Below are 20,013 nucleotides of genomic sequence, written 5' to 3' on the forward strand. Positions count from 1 at the left end.
GTATAGTAGCCTGGCCTCGGGGTTTTTCTGTGTTTACCAGAGACCTCCTTCCTTTATGCTGTTAGGGATTGGAACCAGCAAAGGAGAGCAAGACTCCATCAGGACTTCCCTCCAGCTGGAAGGAAGGGTGGCAGCTGTAGTATTCAGTAGCCTGGACAGATGTCATTAGGAGTCGTGCTTTGTGAAAAGCTTCACACCTGGGGTTAGCCTGGAAGAGTGGGATGCATTCTGCAAGGAAGCTAGAAAACTAAGTAAAATGATATAAAAGGAACAGGTTGTAAGATCAATGGAAATAAAGTGAAAAAGAAGAGCAGAGAGTGGAAGGAAAAAGAATCTAAATAACAAAAATCAAAACTAATGAAAGGAGGAAGGAAAAGAAAGTGTAAATGTACAGTTGCTCAGGGTTTCAAATTAGTGATATTCTTAATATAGATTTCCTCAGCATGATAGAAAAGGATGAATTTATGAAGTGAGAAAAAATCAGTGATCAAGATTTCTGTCATCTAAATTACACTGAAGCGCTATTGCTTAGTTCTGAAAAATGCATTAATCATTGAATTCATATGGGACCGGTTACCTTCAGTAAAGTAACTAATATGTTACTAAAGTAACCTTTCCTATTTTATTTTCCTCAGCTTGAGAGAGCAGAAGGTAGGATTTCTTTGTGTATTTCTCCAGATTTTCTGGTAGATGTTCCAGCAGATAAATAACTCATGGAAAATACTAATAATAGTGTGCATCAGTATCTTTCAAAAGTTGCTTGGCAGCTTCACTTAAAATTAAAACACATCTTCAAAATGTTAGCAACCATATGAACTATGAATTAACATCATTATAAAAACAACAAAATAGTTTTAAAGAGTTATGCAAGAAGACAAAGATTCAGTTAAAAAATTCTGAATGTGACTACTGCTGATCCCACAACTAAGGGGAAAAAAAGTCAATCCTTGGAATTGGTTTGCTATCCCAATTATAATTAAAATAAGCCTCAGGAGTCATCATTGTTCAGATAGTGATAATTTCCTTTGTTCTTTCCTTGCAAGGAATATAGCTATCTCTGAACATGAATGATAGCCCAAATGTGTGGGAAAATATGTAAATAGTCCCAAGGCCAGCTGTGACAGCAGGAACAATTTCTGAAAATGCAATTGTATAAAAAAACAGGAACTAATTAGTCTTGGGATTTCCTGTATAGAGCTGCACAGTACAATATAACATTTTTGTCAGTTTGGAGGAGTATGTCATGGATCGTAGAGTTTTTCTACTGTTTTGAATACTTTAGAATGCCAAACTATCTTTTAAATGCTACAAGAATAGAATTTCTTAGCAACTGCTCCTCAAACAGGAAATTATTCTGTTTTCCATCTGAAAACAGGTTCTCAAACTTGGAGTCCATATCCCGATACACCCTATATTGATCAATTAATGGTGTTTGCAAAGAGTCTGTAATGGGTTTTGTGACAAAAAGTAGATTTTGCAGATGAGTGAGTGAGCACTCTTTGGACAGTATGTAGTTTGTGAACAAATAATTGGGCTTATTGTCATCTTGAGAACAGTCAACTTACCTTGTAGATACTACAGGAATATCAAACACATCCTGGCGTGCTAATACTGGTTTTCAGCTTGGGTTCCAAAAGTGACCATGAGAAGTAAAGGAAGCAGATGAAATCTTAGGACAGATTACTCTTACTACAAACATTTACAGAGAACAATTTGGTCCTACAATAGTTAATGACTGCGTCAAGCAGTGCTGCTTTAAAACCAGAGCTTGACCATCTCTGGACAGTCTGAATGATCTCACCAATTATGTTTCTTGATGTAAAGACTGTGATGGTATTAGCCAAGTTCATCTGCATGAAATTCATCCCTATCTAAAACCCTTGTGATTAGGACCAGGTTGGAGTATGCTTTGCAAGAAGAGATGACCTTGAATCGCTCGTGACCTTTGTGATTAAACTGAGAGAAAAATAAAACTGGCCACAGTTAAAGGATTCACAGGTACAGTCAGCATCTGTTATCATAGAAGCACATCTGAACATAGATGGTATCTTCCTGGTTAGGTCAGGAACTTATAAATGACAGCAAAGCAGTCCTGCGGAAGAAAGATCCACCCATGGGTACTGCCCAAGGACCGAAGTCTCTGTCAAGAAGACTGGGGAATGTTAAGCATTTTCCATGTCTTCGGCCCTTTGCAGAAGAGTGCTGATGGAAGTTTTGGACCAGAGGAGAGTGATACCTTCAGTGAAGCCATATGGGGGGGTTCTTTGAGCTGACACAAAAAAAAAAAAAAAAAAAAAAGAAAAAGGAATCTCAATAAACTGAGAAGATTTGCAGTCACTGAAAAAGTACAGAGCATCATGTGGATTATAAAAGAGAGCTGGACACTTAAGATACCACCGGCATCTCTCAAAAACTCCAATAAGGACAGTCAAGTTTACTGACATTCAAGAAGCTGTGGTGTTTCAGCAGCCTGGAGGAATGCCTTCCGCACAATCCAAGCACCCAGTTGGAAAGTCCTTCCTAGAATCAGCACAGAGATCTCCTCATAGGCAACAGCATTCTGTGATGGTGTCCATTATCACCATCTTATTTTTCTGAACTTACCCATGCCTCAAAGAGATGTGCCGGGGATTGAGATTGTAAGAGCTAAGCAATCCCAGAGAGCCAAACAGTCTGAAAACTGTTTTATTTATCCCTAAGCCTGCGAGTACTAAAAACGCTTCTGAATACAAGTGCCTCCAAAGGTGAAATGGCCATTTAAACTTACCCAAAGGTAACACAATGTTTCAGTTTCTTCTGTTGTCAGTCAGGGAAGTGCAGAGGACACTGAGCACAAACTGTTGTTTCTTAAGGATAACTGGTACCATGACACAAATCTTTGAGCACATTCCTGGAAATTTTATTTCATTCCCAAGAAATGACTCTGAAGCCTTTTGAGTTATATCTGAGACTCGGCCAGCTGCATTGACAGACATTCTGTTCCTTAGCACCTATCAAGTATAGATGTACACAATCTACCACGTTTTAGATTTGCATTTTTACATGCTTAAGGAAAAAAAATAACATGAAGGGGTTTTAGATGATTACAGAGAACACATCTGCTGCATCTGCTAATATATCCACACTGGTCATTTGATTCTCTGAGACTTCGTGTTCAGTTTTTGCTGGTCTTACACGCTTTTCTTCCCGCTGGGAGCAGCCTCCAAGAAACAACATGCTGACTTTCTAGCCATCAGCAGCTGACCCCAAAGTGTTGCTTAAGCTGTCTAACCATCGAGGAATTTGTAGCTCCTTATCCATGAATAATTTCCAGCAGGATAAATAATTCAGTTATTCATCCCTCTCGGTTCCACTTTATAACAAGGACACACATGAAACCCATACATTGAATCTAAAGAAGCAAAACGGGATCCTTTTCTTTGGGATACCAGAAAAATGATATCTATCTCTAGGACTCAGAAGAGATATCTGCAGGGCTGTAAGAAGGAAGTCCTTGATTTTTCTTTTTCATGTCTATGAAATAGACTGATGCACAAAGATAGAGCAACTGAAAGCAAATTTGCTCTCAGTGTATTAGTTTAAACATAGTTTCATTATCAGGTTGACAGCAATAGTGGATAGATGGAAAAATAATGGAAAAAATACCGTTGTGTTTCATTCTTCCGGCTGAAGCACAGTGTTGGATCGCGGGAAGAACAATGTCAAATCTGTATTGTTGTCTTAAGCTACAAGCTGGGAGACACCTAAATCTAAAGTGCATTTTGCCTCTGAAAACACAACCGGAGAATGCCAATGTATTCGATCCTTTGGAAAAAATAAGAACCTCGCAATGAATGTAAGACAGGTCTGAGATGAGTCACATCTCCAAAATTACTGCACGCTAACGTTTCCTTGCAATCTGTTCATCCAAAGTTCTCTCCTTCACACGGAGCAAATGCTTGGCTTTCCGCAAGGCGCTACGCACTGGGTTCTTAATTAAGCATTTAATTCTTGTGTCCGCCACTACATCTTTTTCCCTGTAACAGACAATCATAGAGTGGGATTTCTGGTTTTTGAATTAGTGCTTACAGAATGCCTCCGGCTTTATAGAGATTTATTAGGAATATGGGATAATATCGGTTTACTTGAAATTAATTACTTTAAATCCTTGACACGTCAAGCAGTGTACAAGTAGATTAGAAAAAGAAATAATGCATGCATGTTGACAAGGATTGCCTAAAATCCATGAAATACGCTGGGAACACCCTGCTAACAGCCTGCAATATTGTATTTTGGAGCTATTTGGAATATTAGAAAATAACTTATTATGTTAGTCCATTTTAACCATTCAAAAAGTAAAATCTATTACCAAGCAGCAGTGGATAACGTCGTTGGTTCAAACAGCCATTCATCATGTGCAAGCCTTGCTTTGTACATGTTGTCTTAAAACTTGGCAGCCTGGTTTTGTTTTATAGATGTTACCATACAGTTTAAGCCTTGAAAATGAAAAACGTGTTCTTGTCAAATACGTTACTGGTTAGCCCTTCTTTTCTCTTTCAAGACGGTAAGTAGCTCAGAGTGAAGGCAGATCTTAAAAGTTATTTGATGTTCCCAGCGTTTGTGTTCCTCGCTTTTGTCACAAGTCCTTCAGATGAGCAACTTGGAGCCGTTGGTCATTTGTAACAACCTCGAGACATGTATTTGTGCTGCGGTGCTTTTATCTCCCAGCCTCAGCAGTGAGCAGACTGCTTCCATTGGCCGTCCCCATGCCCGCTCAGGACTTGCACTGCATGAAGGGCACGGTTTTCATCAGATTTTACCTGTAAGGTTACAGATGCATCCTGCATGTTGGAAGCCTCCTGAAGCCTCGTAGTTTGGCTGCCTTGCAGTGCCTCAGTGCTTTGAGTGTTGGTGGCTTCCCTGCCACCAACACAGGGGGAGCTCCTCTGCAGCCTCTTGGCAAGCCCTACAACCTGTATTCTTCCCCCAAGAACTTTGGGGTTCCTAAAATTAAAGACAAAAAGAAAAAGAAAGAAGTGAAGTACAGAACCATTTCTAGCAGGTGTACAATGGAAGGAGCACGTTTCTGGCAATCTGAGCCTCATACATGCATTGTTCTGACTGTCTTCTTTTTTGTCTTGTCCTCAGTTCCTCACCAAAATCCTCGGTTGGGTATCCTAGTGAAAATAAATCGAGTTTCCTTGCTGGAATGCGGTGATTTTGTTTTACTTGGTTGCTTTTGTTTGTTGTTATGGTTTGTTGGGTTTTTTTACCCCCTGTAGGACGGGACTAAAAAAAATCCCACGTTTCTATTTGAATGTGAAGCAGCACCGCTGTTGGCATTCACTGCAACTCCGAGCTGAGTCACAGAATGCACTATTTGCATTTTAAAGGCAGTTCTGGCTCGACGAGCCTCGCCGAGAGGTGCTCGTTGGGGCGAGGCTGTGGCCAGTCTGCCTCGAACTGCAGCTCACGGGATTTGCAGCACTTTGTAAGGTTTCATGTAAATCCTCTGCATCATCAGGAATAAGAAACAAGTTTAAAAAAGAAATAAATTAAACAAACAAGCAAACGTGAAACACGAGCGTGCCCGTCGGCAGAACCGAGCTGCCTCTCGCTGCGGGGCGCGGTGGTTTGGACGTTAGCGGAGTTAAGAGCAGCAGATCGGCTCCAGCTACCCGGGATGGGGCCGCCCCTCCCGCCCCTCTGTGCTCTCGCAGGGCCGGGTGGGCCGTGGGAGGCGGCTCTCCGCCCGTCAGTCGCAGCGTAGAAGTTCGAGGCCGGGGTCGTCGATGTAAAACTCCGGGCGGACGCGCTCCCGAGCCCCCCCTGCGGTCCGCGGTCCCGGCGCCTCCGGCCGAGCGGATCGCGGCTCTCGGCCCCGGGCCGCGCGCGGTGGGGGGGAACCGAGCGAGCCGCAGCCGCCTCTCCTCGTCCCCGCGCGGCCCCGCTGACGCCTCTGCCTTTCCTTCCCGCAGCAGGGCCCGGGGAGCCGCGGCGCCCAGCCGGGCGGCCCGGAGCCGCCGCCGCCCGCCGCCCCGCAACCGCGGGAGCCCTTCGCGCCCAGCCATGGCAGCGCCTTCCACCTGCCCGAGCCCCAGCACGCCGCCGCGCTCTACTACGCCAGCTCCACGCTGCCGGCGCAGCGGGTGAGCTCCCCGCTGCCCATGCAGCCCGGCGGCTCCCCCACCAAGCTGCCGCGGGCCGGCTCCGCCGCCGAGGGCGCCGCCTACGCCGGCGCGCAGCGCCTCTCCTCCCCGAAGCAGTCCCCCAGCCGCCTGGCCAAGTCCTACAGCACCAGCTCGCCCATCAACATCGTCGTCTCCTCGGCGGGACTGTCGCCGTCCCCCATCCGAGTGACCTCCCCGCCCACCGTCCAGTCTAACATTTCCTCCTCTCCTATCCACCAGTTAAGCTCCACCATCGGCACTTACGCCACTCTGTCGCCCACCAAGCGGCTGGTTCACGCTGCCGAGCAGTACAGCAAGCACTCCCAGGAGCTGTACGCCACCGCCACCCTGCAGAGGCCCGGCTCCCTCGCAGGTAAGTGGGGCGGGGGGGCCGGGGCCGGGCGGAGCGGGGCGGAAGGGGGGGCGGGGGTGGATGGTTGAGGGTTGAGGACAGGGTGTCTGGCTGCCCGCAGCCCCATCTTCGAGCGCGTTGAGTCTCCCGGCGCGGGGGAAGGAGCGGCTCGGGGCGCTGGGTGAGCCGTGGCCGCGGCTCCGGGAGGGACGTGCCGCTGCCGGAGCCCCGCCGCTGCCTGGAGCCGCCCGCAGAGCGCTGCCCCGGGTGTGGGCATCGGGAGAGTTCGGGAGTGCTCGGCAGAAACTTCTACGTAGAGGGGAACTGTGCTGAGGCATCAGCAGCACTCGTTGGGCTCCGTGTGCGCCTTCGGGAGCTCGACCACATGTAATTCCGCGGTAACCACGGACTTCGCGCAGACCCCAGAAGCGAGACTCTGACTCGCTGTTCCCTGAGCCATCTCTGCCGCTCCGAGCATCCTTCGGTGGTGGATTTTATTTTTTTAATTATTTTTTTTTGGGTTCTCAAAATTTCCAGTTTCATTGCTATAGTAACAGCTGCTATGCTCATATGTTCTCCCGTGTGACATAAATAGATGTGGAGATAAATAGGATACATTAAGGAGCTGGGCTTGTGTTTAGCAGGCAGGTACTTAAGTTTTGTACCAGACTTAAAACCTCTTCCCTATGCCACCCTTCCCCCTCCGCACCCCCCACCTCCAGCGGCTGTTAGCGTGGGACACAATCGCACGATGAGGTGCCAACAAATACAGGTTAAAGGAACGGGTAATAAAACATAGCTTTGATTTATCTCCATTGTAAGAACTGTTGGTTTTGTTTGTTTGTTTTTTTGCCCCCCCAACTTAAAAGCTGAAGGAGGACTGGAAAACTTCTTTTTCTTTTTCTTTTTTTAAATATGTAACATTATTTTTCAAGTTCAGAATGTGTGAGAAGGCAGCTTCACTGAGTGATGCCAAAGCAGAGGTCTCCGCACAGTTTGATCACTCCTGTTGTCAGGTATTCATTATGCCCTACTCAAAGAACTTCTCGAAGTGTTTTATGTAGCTGTTACGTTTGTGGAACTTCTTGCCAGGCCACGAGCATTAAATACCCCCTTTGCAGGGCAACTTGATGTAGAATTCCATCAGACTTTGTATTTGAGGGAGTTTTGCAACTTCCTGCTATAGCAAGAGTTGTTTGAGTCTAGATAGGTGTGGAGAAAGCTGTCACTGTAAACAGAGCAGAGGAGAATACAATGTGAGATTTATACACCTGTGGGTATGCACTGCCAGTATTCCCCTGTTTTTTCTTACCTTTGTTCTTGGAGAGAAGTATTTGGTTATGGAGGTTTCTAACAGGTTCAGTCCCTATTTCCCTTCATTTACATTTAGCAGTCGGCTTTGTGTTGTACTGGGTCTTCCTTTTTAGAATGCATTGCTTTTATAGCTTTGCAACATTAACCCTGTGATAACTACTTGGAATTGCTCTACAGGGCTTTAAGGGCCGCCATAATGTGTCTGAAGTGCCTGAATACTACAAAAGCTGTAGAAGCTGTTTATCCCACTCTAGACATAAGCCACAACATGGACTTGGGCTGGTTTGGCAAATTGTAGCCATACATGTGCTTATAATGGGGCTTGTAAATGTGTATAAAAGTTACATTGCTTTTAAATGAAAGCTCTTTGTAGACTTGTGTGGCGTCTTGCATTGTGTAGGTGCTTCCTTCCATGCTTCTCTTCAGGACCTATTGAGGGGAGTGATGTGTAACTGATGGAAGGAATGGATGAAAGGAAAGCCTATGGGCAGATGGATTCAGAAGATTGGGGATGTATTAACATGGGGAATGGAACATTGATTGATCAACTGAACTTAGCAGTACGTTTGCAGAACAACACGAACTTTGCCCAGTGTGGTGCCCATTAGAACACATGCCATGAGTTTGAGTTGCCCTGCGTTGTAGGGATTTGCTTTTAACTTAGGCAAAAGTCTCGGTGTCCAATTTCCTAATAAATGGAAAATCCTATGAGTAAGTGTGAAGTGATAAACATACAGAAATGGTATCGCTGCCTTAAACAAACAAACAGTGGAGGCAACAGAGTGATAGCAAATACTGTGTTGGTTGGTTTTTGGTTTGGTTGTTTTTTTCCCCCACAGTGATGATATGCCTCTCGAGTAATCCTTGGAAGGATCTTGGTCACATGGCCCATTCTTTTGCAATAGTTCCTACTTGTGTACTGGCTTCCATTATTTTCCATTAACATTCTGTAGCATGTTCATTGAGGCCTCCCCGCCATTCAGGGAGTTACACATCTGCTAACAGTGTTCAGTGCTTGACTAATCTTCTAGACTTCTGCTGGATGCTCTGAAGTCAATGGGCTACTTAGAGGCTTAATATTAATGTATGCTTTAGAGTTAGACAGGATCAGATGTTAGGGATACGACTGAGGCAGAATTTGTTACTGTATTGTCTCTGTGTTTCTATAGGTGTTTTTACTTAGAGCAGGCTTTGTATTTGAACTGTTTGTTGCAGTTTTCCAATCATTGCATTAGAAACCAATGAGAGCAAACAATCCTATGTCGAAAAGTTGGTGCCCCACTAATGGGATTTGTGCTGCTTGTTCATTGCACCCAAAGATAGTTTTTCTTTCAGAGAGGAGGAGGAGTGGGGTGTAGTTGCCACATTGCACTGATTAATGGTTTGCCTACAGTGATTAATGTGAAGTTTGATTGGTAGGGATGTGTCATTGCAGGGGTGATATTACTCAAAGTACTCTTTTTTTTTTATAACCAGGGAGAAAAAATATTTATAGCAATTACTGGGAATACAAATAATGCATTTGTTTTGTTGTTTGGCTTTTTTGCTTGATGTTAGGAATTAGTGCGGGAGCTGTCTGGTTCATGAGTAGTTCTGTGTCTCAGGGAGCCGCAAAGAACAGTATTGGTGCCAAGGTGAGCTGATTAACAGAGAAGACCTTCAGCAGTGATTACTGTTTCTTAAAATCATGGTGGAAAATGTTCAACGTAGACATAAATTGCCCCAAACTGAAACTATGTAAGATTTGATTGAAGAGATGGCATCATGTGTAATAATTTCCTACCAACTAAGTTATATAAAAAAAATTGAGATTATAAGAAGGTAGTTTTTAGACTACATCTTGAATTTAAAACAAGACATACAAAAGCGAGCAGTAACTCAGTCTTAACCAAGTAACGTCAGAAACATCCTCAGAAATGCATTTCAGTCCATTTGCACTTAAACCATTACAGCTGCTGGGTGCACACGTTTGTGTGTACCCTGCCCTGTAGTTCTTGTGACTGTACCATTGCTGGGCTTATTCTTGGTCTGGCTACTTTGTTGCTAGGAACTGCAATTGCAGCTCTGGCGGTAGCTGTCTGATCTGTGCTGCTCCTACATTTAACTCAGACAGCAGTTCAGGAGTGTTGTGCATTCTGGAGGCTCAGTCTGTAAATCACAGAGTCACAGTCTCATAGGGGTTGGAAGGGACATCTGGAGACCATCTAGTCCGTTCCCTTGTTAAAGCAGGTTCCCTACAGAAATGCAGAATGCCCAGGAAACTTCCTGTATTGCAGTTTTTGCCTGTTACCCCTTCACCTGTTGCTTCAAAGAGCCTGTCCCCACCCACTCAACTCCTGCACTTCAGATATTTATGAACAGCAAGGAGATCTCAGTCTTCTCCAGGCTGAACAGATCCACATCTCTCAGCCTTACCTTGTATGGAGGATGCTGTAAACTGCTAATCATCTTTGTAATACCTTCCCCCTTTGCTGTACCACATGTGGGCTGAGCTGCTGTGTGCTGCTTGGTGCCAGTTGGCCAGCCTTGCCTGGACTTAAGGGCTGCACAGAGCAGAAGGTAACAGAAACATGGGGATGCTTTTTCTGAGTATTGCACAGCAACCCACTCTGTACATTCCTCTGGAGCATCTCCTGCTGCCAAGAATCAGATGCACAATCCAAGAGGTTTGCTTAAGACCATGGAAAAAGGGGGCAGTGAAAGAGTGCTGCTGAGGCTGTTTGTGCCTCAGGTTATGTGATAGGGAGCAGCCCTGGTATTGCAGAGCCTCGCTGCCTGTTCATCCCTCCTAGGGAAGACTAGGGGCACCTGTGGCAATGGAAGATGGTTCTAGACATTGCTTTATTACAAACAGCTCTTAAAAGCTAGAAGGAAACACTGAGAATCATAGAATGGTTTGGGTTGGAAGGGACATTTAAGATCATCTAGTTCCAAACCTTGTGCTGTAGGCAGGAGCATCCCCCTGGATCAGATTACTCAAAGCCCCATCCAGCCTGGCCTTGAGTGTTTCCAGGGAAGGAATATCCACAGTCTCACTGGGCAATCTGTTTCAGGGTTTCACCACCCTCAGAGTAAAGAATTTATTCCAAATATCTAATCTAAATCTACCCTCTTCCAGTTTAAAGCCATTTCTACTCATCCTGTTGCTACCTGTCCTTATAAAAAGTCCCTCCCCAGCTTCCCTTTAGGCCTCCTTCAGATATTGGAAGGCTACTATAAGGTCCTCACGCAGCCTTCTCTGGGCTGAAGTGCCCCAGCTCTCTCAGCCTGTCCTCATAGGAGAGGTGCTCCAGCCCTCTGGTGTTTGAAGGCTGCCTCATACTCTCTCAGCCCACCAGAAAGGATAGGTTTAAGAAGTTTGTGTTGATGTGAATCACTTTGTGTAATATTAGGTGGTGAGAAGCTCACACAGCCATTCTTTGTGTCATTATGACGTGTAACATTGAAACAAGAGCTGGAATGTGCCATGGACACTTTTGATACCACTTAATAAAAAACCTTCAATGCTCCTTCTCCTGTTTGTAATCAGAACCTTCTTTCTGGTCTCTGTAAAATAAAAAAGTCAAGTCATTTGTCCTTTCTGAGGTAGAACTGTGTGCGTGTGAGCTATTAATATTACAATATTGTGATACCACTGACAGAAAAATGTGGCACGAGTTAATGTAGAAATAGGTTTTTTAGTCTTTGTAGAGCAAAGAGCAGTAAGTTTATCAGGGTCTTAGCTGATATATTCTGCTCCTTCATCTGTCTTGTCTTGCTCCTTTCACACTTTGCTGGGAACCTTCCTTTGCCCTCTTTCTTTCTGTGTGCTTTTCATTGCATGTAATATGTTGAACCTGGTTCTCTTTATGGCAGGACTGCTGTTTGTTGGTGAGCACTGACAAGTTCTAGCATTTTTGGGTTGTAGTCATGTAGGCACAGAACAGATCAGTGTGTGTGACAGCGTATGGGATAACTGATACTACCACTGGCATGGATTTAGTCTTCCTTTCAATTGCATGAAAATACCACATCATCTGTATGCCATTAAACCGTTGCCATCTTATTGGAAAAAAAAAGATCTATCTTAGTGTTACAAATGCTCCCAAAATCACACTGCTGCACATTTGTGCTAGAGCGGCCATAGTACTGCTTGTGAGCCAACCCGCATCCACCCTCTTCTTTCATGCCTCTGCATAAGGAAGAAATAGCTCTTTTAGCAGAGTTAGTATTAGAATCAGTGTTAGAGCTCAGCCAAGTTACCATCAGCCTCTTCAAGGAGTTTAAACTTCAAGCAAGCAAAAATTTTACTTTTTGACTGCCAATGTTCACATACCTATGCAAGCCTTCATGGCATGCGTCATCATTCAGATTTTGAACAAAGCATTGCAGATAGTGAAAGTGCAAGCCAAACCTTAACCCCAGTGTTAAGCCCAAGGAGATCTGCACCACCCAGAATTAGAAGTTGCTACTGCTGTTAAATCATCCTTTTGAGATGTAGGGCTGAGCCAATTAAGCAGTCTTCTTTGGACAAGTAAGGATGGAAAATCTTTGGATTTTCTGCTATTAACTTCTTAACAACGGGACTTGGGCTATCAATTCCATTGATGATAATGAAAGGGACAGTGGTGTTTCCCTTAACTGTATTTCTTTTATTTTTACAGAGTCCCGTGTTTCTTTTATAGAGAGAACAAAATTGCTTCATTAATTTTAATCAAAATAGTCTTATATTGATTTTTTTCTAGGTTCTGTTTGTTTTTATTAGCAGGAAAATTCCTGTATCTGCCTCTCAGAGTCTTTATACATGAGAACATTGTTAATGCCCTTTTGTTCTTAGACTCCCTCCTTCTACTCTTGATTGTTTTGAGACTCTTTTTATTGGTCAAGAAAATAAGACAAAATGATATTTTGAGGTATCTAGTAGTGTTTTAGACACAGGTTTTCTTCTAATTGTAACCCAGAGGATAGAGCTGGATTCGCAGCTGATACAAATACACATCTCACTGTTCACTTCGCTTTTCCTTGCCACTAGTTCTGCTTCCACCTATTCCTTCAGTGATAATTAAGTTATCAGTTGTTTCAGTTAGAGCACTTACCAGGATGCTTAAGTTCTCCTTGGAAAAGACATCTGAAAAGGGGGAGTCTTCAGCAATAAAGCAGGAGGCGTAAGCTAGATGTCTTTTAAATATCTTCTTACTGCCACGCATGGTTTTTGCTTCTGCATCTTTCAGATCTATCTTGGAATTTAGGAGAGGGGTAATTGACAGAACCAAGTAAGGAGGCTGTCTTGGAGCTAATACGCTTGAGCTTTGGCTTCCTGTGTGAGTAAACACTGCAGATGTGTCTAAATTTGCACCTGGTCAAAACCTTTCCCTTGGCTTCCTTTTCTTTATATGGTAAATAACGTAACTGTTCTTCGACTTTCAAAGGGTAATTATTTTAAGGTAACAAGCTCTTGGGCAAAGAAAACCAGTTTACAGCATTGTTGAAAATAGATCAAACTGGCACAAAATCACAGTAGTTTGGCTGAATGTGGGAAACCATGTGTCAGTGGCTGTTTTTGGATTTTTAGGTGAATGCAATATCAAAGATGCTTCAGATTAGTGCTGCCAAGGCCTTTGCTGTTGCCTTTAACCATACAATGTGGCATGCAGTTTCTGGCCTCTGGTCTTGAACTTAAAAAGTAAAACCTAGAATGCTGGATTCAAGGGCTGCTCATAAGCATGGAAACCACCTGAAGAAATGTCTTAAGTATCAGAGAAGAATTTCAACAGTCTGTGTTTGTATATCTCCTGGAAAGAAATAGAGGAGCTTGGCAAAAAGCTAACAGAGAAGTCAGTGTCCATAGTCCAGATCTGCTTCATCAAAGGATCTGGAATTCTCTCACCTTTTTTGTTTGGTTGATGGTTTGTTTTTTTGCTACTGAAATTCCACAGAATATATTAAGTTGAAGAACGGTGCTTTGGAAACCTGACTTCTTGGAACTCCTGTTTAGCAATATGGAAAGACTTTAGCTAGAATTGACACTCTTAAATCATAAAGCCTATTGGTCTGAATGATCTAGGAGGTCTTTTCCAACCTTGGTGATTCTTTGATTCTGTGATCGGTATTATTTTTTTTTAGGCTTGGAGATTACATGAAGCATTTTGAGTATTGTGGACTGTGATAGGTCCCAACTGTTGGCTCTTGAAGGCATGCTGATAGGGCCATCTTACCTGTGCCAGTCCTACTACTGCTTTGTTCCTCAGGCCTGAATGATGCCCTGGTATATCTGGTTGTGCCTGCAGCTGGCAGGTCTGTGACTCTGGGCCCTCCCACATTTCCTTGGCCTTGGCTTGTCTGCTTGATGTAGAAAGGAATGTTGTTACATAGGGTGGGGAAAATTAGGCAAGGAGAAGTCCAATTTCTGTTGCTTAGGTTTTGTGGCATCAGTGGAACTGCTTGTGCTGTGTGATATAAATTGGATTTTGTTTACCTTGCTTGTGCACTGGATCAAGGGTGCAGAAGTGCGAGCTGTAGCTTCCTCATGGTTTGAAATCCCATTGCAACACATTATGCAGTAGACTGGAAATGTTTGTTGTGAAAGCCTCAGTAAATTGGAGCAGAAATCCTTAGTCCCTTGTGCTCTCTGTATGCTCAAGGGGAAGGAGAAGACACTTTCATTTGTATTTTGATGGGAATCATAATTTCTTGTTGTGGCACACGTGTTGTCTACAGCAGACCAAGTAGTTGTGATCTGGGAAGTCAGTACAGAACCAGTGAGCAAAGTAACCGCTCTTCTGGTGGGCTATCAAACAGCTTTTGGCCCTGCTGTGCATGCAGCAGCTTTCAAAGAAGTGCAGGTGCTTCTGATCAGAAGTGAAGTGGTTAATTATGGTAGGAAGAGTGCAAGTTGTGGAAATAAGGAAGGTTCCCTTTATTTAAAGCTAAAGCGTGGGTGGGAAAGTGTCTGTACGCCCATGCTGAGATGCAAAGTGTTCACAGGACTTGTCAGTGGTGGCTGACAGAAACTACATTGGGCCATATTCTCCTTGTGAGCAGCTGTGGAGATGAGACTAATTTTTCTGTAGTACTGGGATTGAACTTGATTGCCTAGGAGTAGACCCAGAGCAGACAGGACAGGTTTTGTCTTTAGTAAAAATGGTATTACATGGGGCAGAATGGGTTATTCTAATGATAATGAATTCACGGAACTGTTTATTATCATAAGTGGGTAGAATCAAGAGTCAGAATTTAATATTCTGAAATCAAGAGGACCAAGTGATGACTAATGTTACAATTACAAGGCATGGCATATGAAACTGCCAGTTGGGTGACATAGATTTTAGAAACAAGTGCATCAAGTAGTAACTTGCAGTGTGTAAGTGAAGGATAGAGAAGTGCCATATTAGTTTTAATACAAGAAGCTATGAATCTAAGGCAACTCTTATTTTATCTGAGGAAATTTGTGAACATACTTTATCGTATTTCTCTCTATTACATAGTGTGTGTTTGTATCTTGCCTTATGGCCTCTTTGCCTCCTTCTCCTACCCAGCTGTGAGCCCACTTCTTTTATCAGGTGGCCAGCTGTGCTGCTCTTGAGCAGTAAAACCTTTTGATTTTAGAACTAGGGCTAGCCACTGGCTTAAACTATGCTGCCTGGGGGGAAGTCAAGATGGGGAATGAGCTCTGACTCTGTGATGCTAGGGCAGGTTTCTAGTGTCAAGAAAGTACAAGGAACCCACTCCATAGGGTCCTTCCCCCACCTTCTCAGCATCCTGCAGTTCAGCAGGGATACAGATTTAAGTTGGCTCACCAAAAGGTGCCAGAGTCTCTTCAAAGGCTTTGTTCTGAAGGCTCAGGAATGTGATTTGCAGAGAAGGGTAAATTGGATTCCTTGGAAGGGGAGAAAGCTGGGGGCTAACAGCAGGGCTTGGTGACATTATGACAAAAGCTGATGGAGAGAATAATACAGCACTGAAGAGTAAATGGTTAATGGAGTAATTTGCAACATGAGCTCTACAAAGCCAGATTGTGCTAGAATGACTTACTGATCTTTTCTTACATTATATCTGATGTCTTTCTGTTTCCTATCAGAAGTGTGAGTATGCATTTTCTGTAGTGCCACATGGGAAATAGTTAAGCTAGAGAAGATGGATGTTCTTGCAAGAATGGAGCTGGATGAGGACCTGGTCAAAGGAGAATTCTCAGTCTGTCTTTTTGAAGATAAAATTAGTGGAGAGGAAGGATGTGACTAATAACGTTCCACAAGAGGAACTCTTTTGGCCACTTGAAAAATATTTTTTCAATATATTATCTTGGCTCAAGACCCAGGAGTACACCGAGGAAACTTCTGGATACTGTGATATGAGGAAGCATTTTCTGAACAGAGAAAGATAAATCCTCCTAAAGAATTGCCCAGTTTTGAAGAAGAATTGAGCTAATAGCATGATTAATAGCTGGTTACAAATTAGGGATCTTCGGCTGAAAAGAAGAGTGAGGAGAGACCTGAGTGACCCACTTAACTACATATCTTAGGAGTCATATCTTTGGATCAGGCACATATCTTAGGAATACAATCAAGTGTTTCTTGGCCTCATCTTGTAACAGCAAAGCTGTGTTAGGCATGGTTAGGATTTTAGACAGGGAGCTGTACGCAACTGTACCCTCTGCGCTCAGGAGAGACTCTTTCCAGACCTCTTCTAAACTAGTTTGTCTGAGTTTTCAAGGCATTAAGAAGCTTGTTGCACAAAGATCTGATGTCATGTTTCCCTCTTTCCATAAGAGAGGCTGCTTATACAGCTGCAATTTCTAAATGGAGGCTACTAGGGAATCCTGACAAGAGTTACTAATTTGGTGAAGGATTTCCCAGCTTTTTTTCAAAGGCAAGATCAAGTGTCAGATAGCGTTTGGGGAGGTAGCATCTAATCTGGAGGGAGTGGAGGCAAAAAAGTAACACGTAAGTGGCATGTTTTCACACAGGAGGCTTTGCTTTTAGGTCTCTCAGTAACCAACTGTGATGTGTTTGGTTTGTAGTCAGGATCCTTGTGCTATCTAACGCTCTTCAATTTTCCCTTGAAAAGCTGAAACCAGTAACTATGTTAGAGTGGCTCTCAAGCCATGATTGTACTCTCCTGGTTTCTGAACAAGCACATCAAAATTGTGCATTTCTTTCAGTCTGAAGTTGGAGTTCTTGTCTACTTCACGTCATTCTTTGTTGCACCTTGAGCTGCATTATGACAAGAATCTGAAGCTAATGCTGAACATAACAGCCTACTTCAAAGCGATTTCATTTGTGTCCTGTCCTGCTTAGGATTCTGTCCTGAGCATCTGGGAATTCAAGAATTACTATCTTAGTCCAGAGTCTCTTTTTTCTCTGAAGTGTGTCAGGATTGTGATGCACATCACTACTTTTCCCTGTCTGCAGTTGGATTCAGGCTGCTTTGGTAAAATCAGTCCAAACTTGATGCGAATGCCTTCAGCCAGTCATGTGATCTTGGCAGTATTGGTTTCACAGATGAGGTAACCATTTGGCATGCAAATGACTTTAGTTTGCATTTAATAATCAGGAACTAATTATGGGATGGTTCAAAATCCCTAAAGTGTTTGTCGCCTTTGGACTGCAGTGCATCTTGTCGTTCTGGTTGACACTGCTGTTAAAGTCCTCCTTGAAGCTGCAGTGCTCTAACAGGTGTTGCAAACTTGTTCAATACTATCATGTTAACCTCCCTGTATTTCTTAACTTAGGCTGCCCTTCTTTTCCTGGTGACTTTCTGTCACCATTTTTCCCTTTCAGCATTTGTCATGGCCATTTCTTTTTATGAGGGCTGATTCTAAAGTAACACCTTCTATTTTGTGATTTTGACCCGTGACATCAGAGGTAGATGCTGGTGGTATGACAGTAGGGATTGAACCTCCTCACCAGTATGCCATTCCATTTTGTTACTGTGCAATGGATGGCAGCAGAGGGGTAATCTGACAAAATGGCGTCTGATGTGGGAGTGCGGATGAAACAAAAGTGTGTCAGTGAATTCCCCCATGCAGAAAAAATGGCACCCACTGACATTCTTCAATGCTTGGTGAACATTTATGGAGACCAGACAGCTGATGTGAGCACAGTGAGGCAGTGAGTGGTGCATTTCAGCAGTGGCAACAGTGGGTCACCTACATTGGTACATATTTTTATGAGCACAACACGCAAGCTCTTGTTCATCGCTTGCAAAACTGCTTAGCTAAGGGTGATGGCTCCATTGAAAAATACTATTTTGTAGCTGAAAATTTATCAAGTAACATTATTGTGTACTTTGTATCTGTTGTGTTTCCATGGAAATAAATAGGGAGTGTTACTTCTGAAGCAACCTATGTAGCTTACACTAATTGAGTGACAAGACTGGTGGGTTGGTCGTTCTATGCTTTTAGGGATAATCGGAATCTGTGAGATTAATAGCACTGTATAGTCTGTATATAGTCTATATACACACTATATAGTCTGTATAGTCTGCTCTGCTGGCTTTTTTTGTGTTTGGGTTTTTTGTTTGTTTTTTTTTTTTTTTAAAATAAGCTTCTTTAAAAAAAAAAAAAAAAAGAAAAAGAAAAGAAAAACTGTAACTATCAATTTCTTTTTTTGTTTGATGCAGAAGGATTTATGTAGGCTGTGGTTGGACTTGATGATCTTCAAGGTCTTTTCCAACCTGGGTGATTCTATGACTCTATGCAAGAATTTTTTTCTGACTTCCTGAAAGTTTGATACTAAAAGCTTACTATTCTTGCTGCCACATTAATAAACATAATGGAATAAAAGAGAACTTTATTTGATAGGAACTGTGCAATAATTACTCCAGTATAACCTTTGCTCAAGTCCTTAAGCCCTTCCTGGTCTCAGTGGCAGCAGTATTGCATTTCTTTGTCTCTGCATTCGGCATTTCTTTTATTCAGAGCAGACCTGTTAGAACTGTGGTAAATTATAATGATTTTAATAATAGGAGATTACTATTAAGTGTTCTAGCAGAGGTCTCAATGCACGTGTAATGGGAGCAACCTAAAAACAGCTTGAATAATTCTATAACAATCTATTGAACAAAAAGCTGTAATTGTAAAAGTGGATGATCAGTGGTCTGCATGTTTTACAGACATAACTAAAGAATTTAGTGAGATTTTATTGAAATTGATATATTTAGAGAAACCTACATTGTTTTACTCATATTTTTAATGCAATGAGTCTCAAGCGGGTGATGAAAACTTGATGAGAATGCCATGTGCTACAGAATATCCAAGGGACACTCCTGTTCTTGAATGAGGTTGAAAAAAAGACAAAGATAATAGACCGGTTTCCCCTGGAGCATCACAAACCTGCACCTGGGGTCTCTGTGAATTAACAAATGCTTACTGAGGAGGAGAAAGCTGCTGGGAGAAGGAAGTGCTTAATATTCTATCAGAGGTGACTCGACACAAAAGAACAATGCTATCTGATGCTTTCTTCCATTCTCCTGCTGAAATGCAAGTTTGAATACAAACTGTTAGCAGATAAAATCTCCTAAAGTTAATATTGTTCACACATCTAATAATGCACAATCTCATTCTAAAAGGAATTACAGGAGATAAGTTGCAAATGTAATTCTTTCTGTGTGCAAACACCAAATGTGGTGTGTTGGATTTTGGCTGTGTATCAGTCTGAAGTGTCACATTTGCCACAGAAGTATGTGCAATATTCAACAGAAAATCAACCTTTTTAAAGGTGAACACGTGGTCAAGCTTCATTGGAACAGTTTCTTTGCATTTTCACTGTTAGTAGGAAAAGTACCTGCTCTAACTGAGAGCAGGCAGGAGTGCCCATATGGTTAGATCAGAAATCCCCGTTGACCTGCAAAGGCCAAAGGCCAGTGCAGGACTGTTGTAGTTGGATAGACTTTGATGCTTCTTTACCCCCAGCGAGTTTTGTTTTCTGTTGGTACACTTTCTGGGAACTGTTTTCACTTTGAGAATCAGACTTCTGCAAAGCAGAGACATTAATTCATGTGTTTTTCTCTGCCAGTTTGAGTCTGGTTTGGTTTAAGTGCTAGATGTCTGTTCTAGTTGGCTCCCTGCTACACACCCAGCTCTGCTGGGGAAACTCACTCACTGAGGGCTGGCTGAGCTGTTGCTTGGTTCAGGGGAAGGGCTGTGAGCTACTGGGTTTTTCAGAGGCTGTGCTTTTCCATGACATTAAATACAGCCAGTAAATGGAGTTTTCGTGGGCTCCC

At 43.0% G+C, this 20,013-nt stretch overlaps 1 protein-coding gene and 2 long non-coding RNA genes across 27 annotated transcripts in view; 1 reads left to right on the top strand and 2 right to left on the bottom strand.

The window, feature by feature from the left end:
• The window catches only part of CTNND2 (catenin delta 2), a 587,225-nt gene that overhangs the window by 328,852 nt on the left and 238,360 nt on the right, over positions 1–20,013 (top strand). For 14 of the 25 annotated variants that reach the window (XM_085537861.1, XM_085537859.1, XM_085537862.1 and 11 more), the window contains one exon: positions 5,958–6,522. In XM_085537861.1, coding sequence (XP_085393987.1) covers positions 5,958–6,522 — 565 coding nt within the window. Of the gene's footprint in view, positions 1–5,957; positions 6,523–20,013 lie in introns of those variants that run through there. The other 11 variants (XM_085537872.1, XM_085537867.1, XM_015854430.3 and 8 more) reach the window with 2 other exon arrangements.
• Positions 270–6,547, bottom strand: LOC146762011 (uncharacterized). Its single transcript, XR_014942828.1, has 3 exons — positions 6,414–6,547; positions 4,800–4,983; positions 270–2,269 (listed from the first exon to the last, which is right to left on the bottom strand). It is a non-coding gene; the product is annotated as an uncharacterized LOC146762011 (long non-coding RNA).
• Positions 3,981–4,471, bottom strand: LOC146762012 (uncharacterized). Its single transcript, XR_014942829.1, has 2 exons — positions 4,349–4,471; positions 3,981–4,016 (listed from the first exon to the last, which is right to left on the bottom strand). It is a non-coding gene; the product is annotated as an uncharacterized LOC146762012 (long non-coding RNA).

This window comes from Coturnix japonica, chromosome 2 (assembly GCF_054131305.1).
Source record: "Coturnix japonica strain WE chromosome 2, WE-NBRP24, whole genome shotgun sequence".
Classification (NCBI taxonomy): domain Eukaryota; kingdom Metazoa; phylum Chordata; class Aves; order Galliformes; family Phasianidae; genus Coturnix; species Coturnix japonica.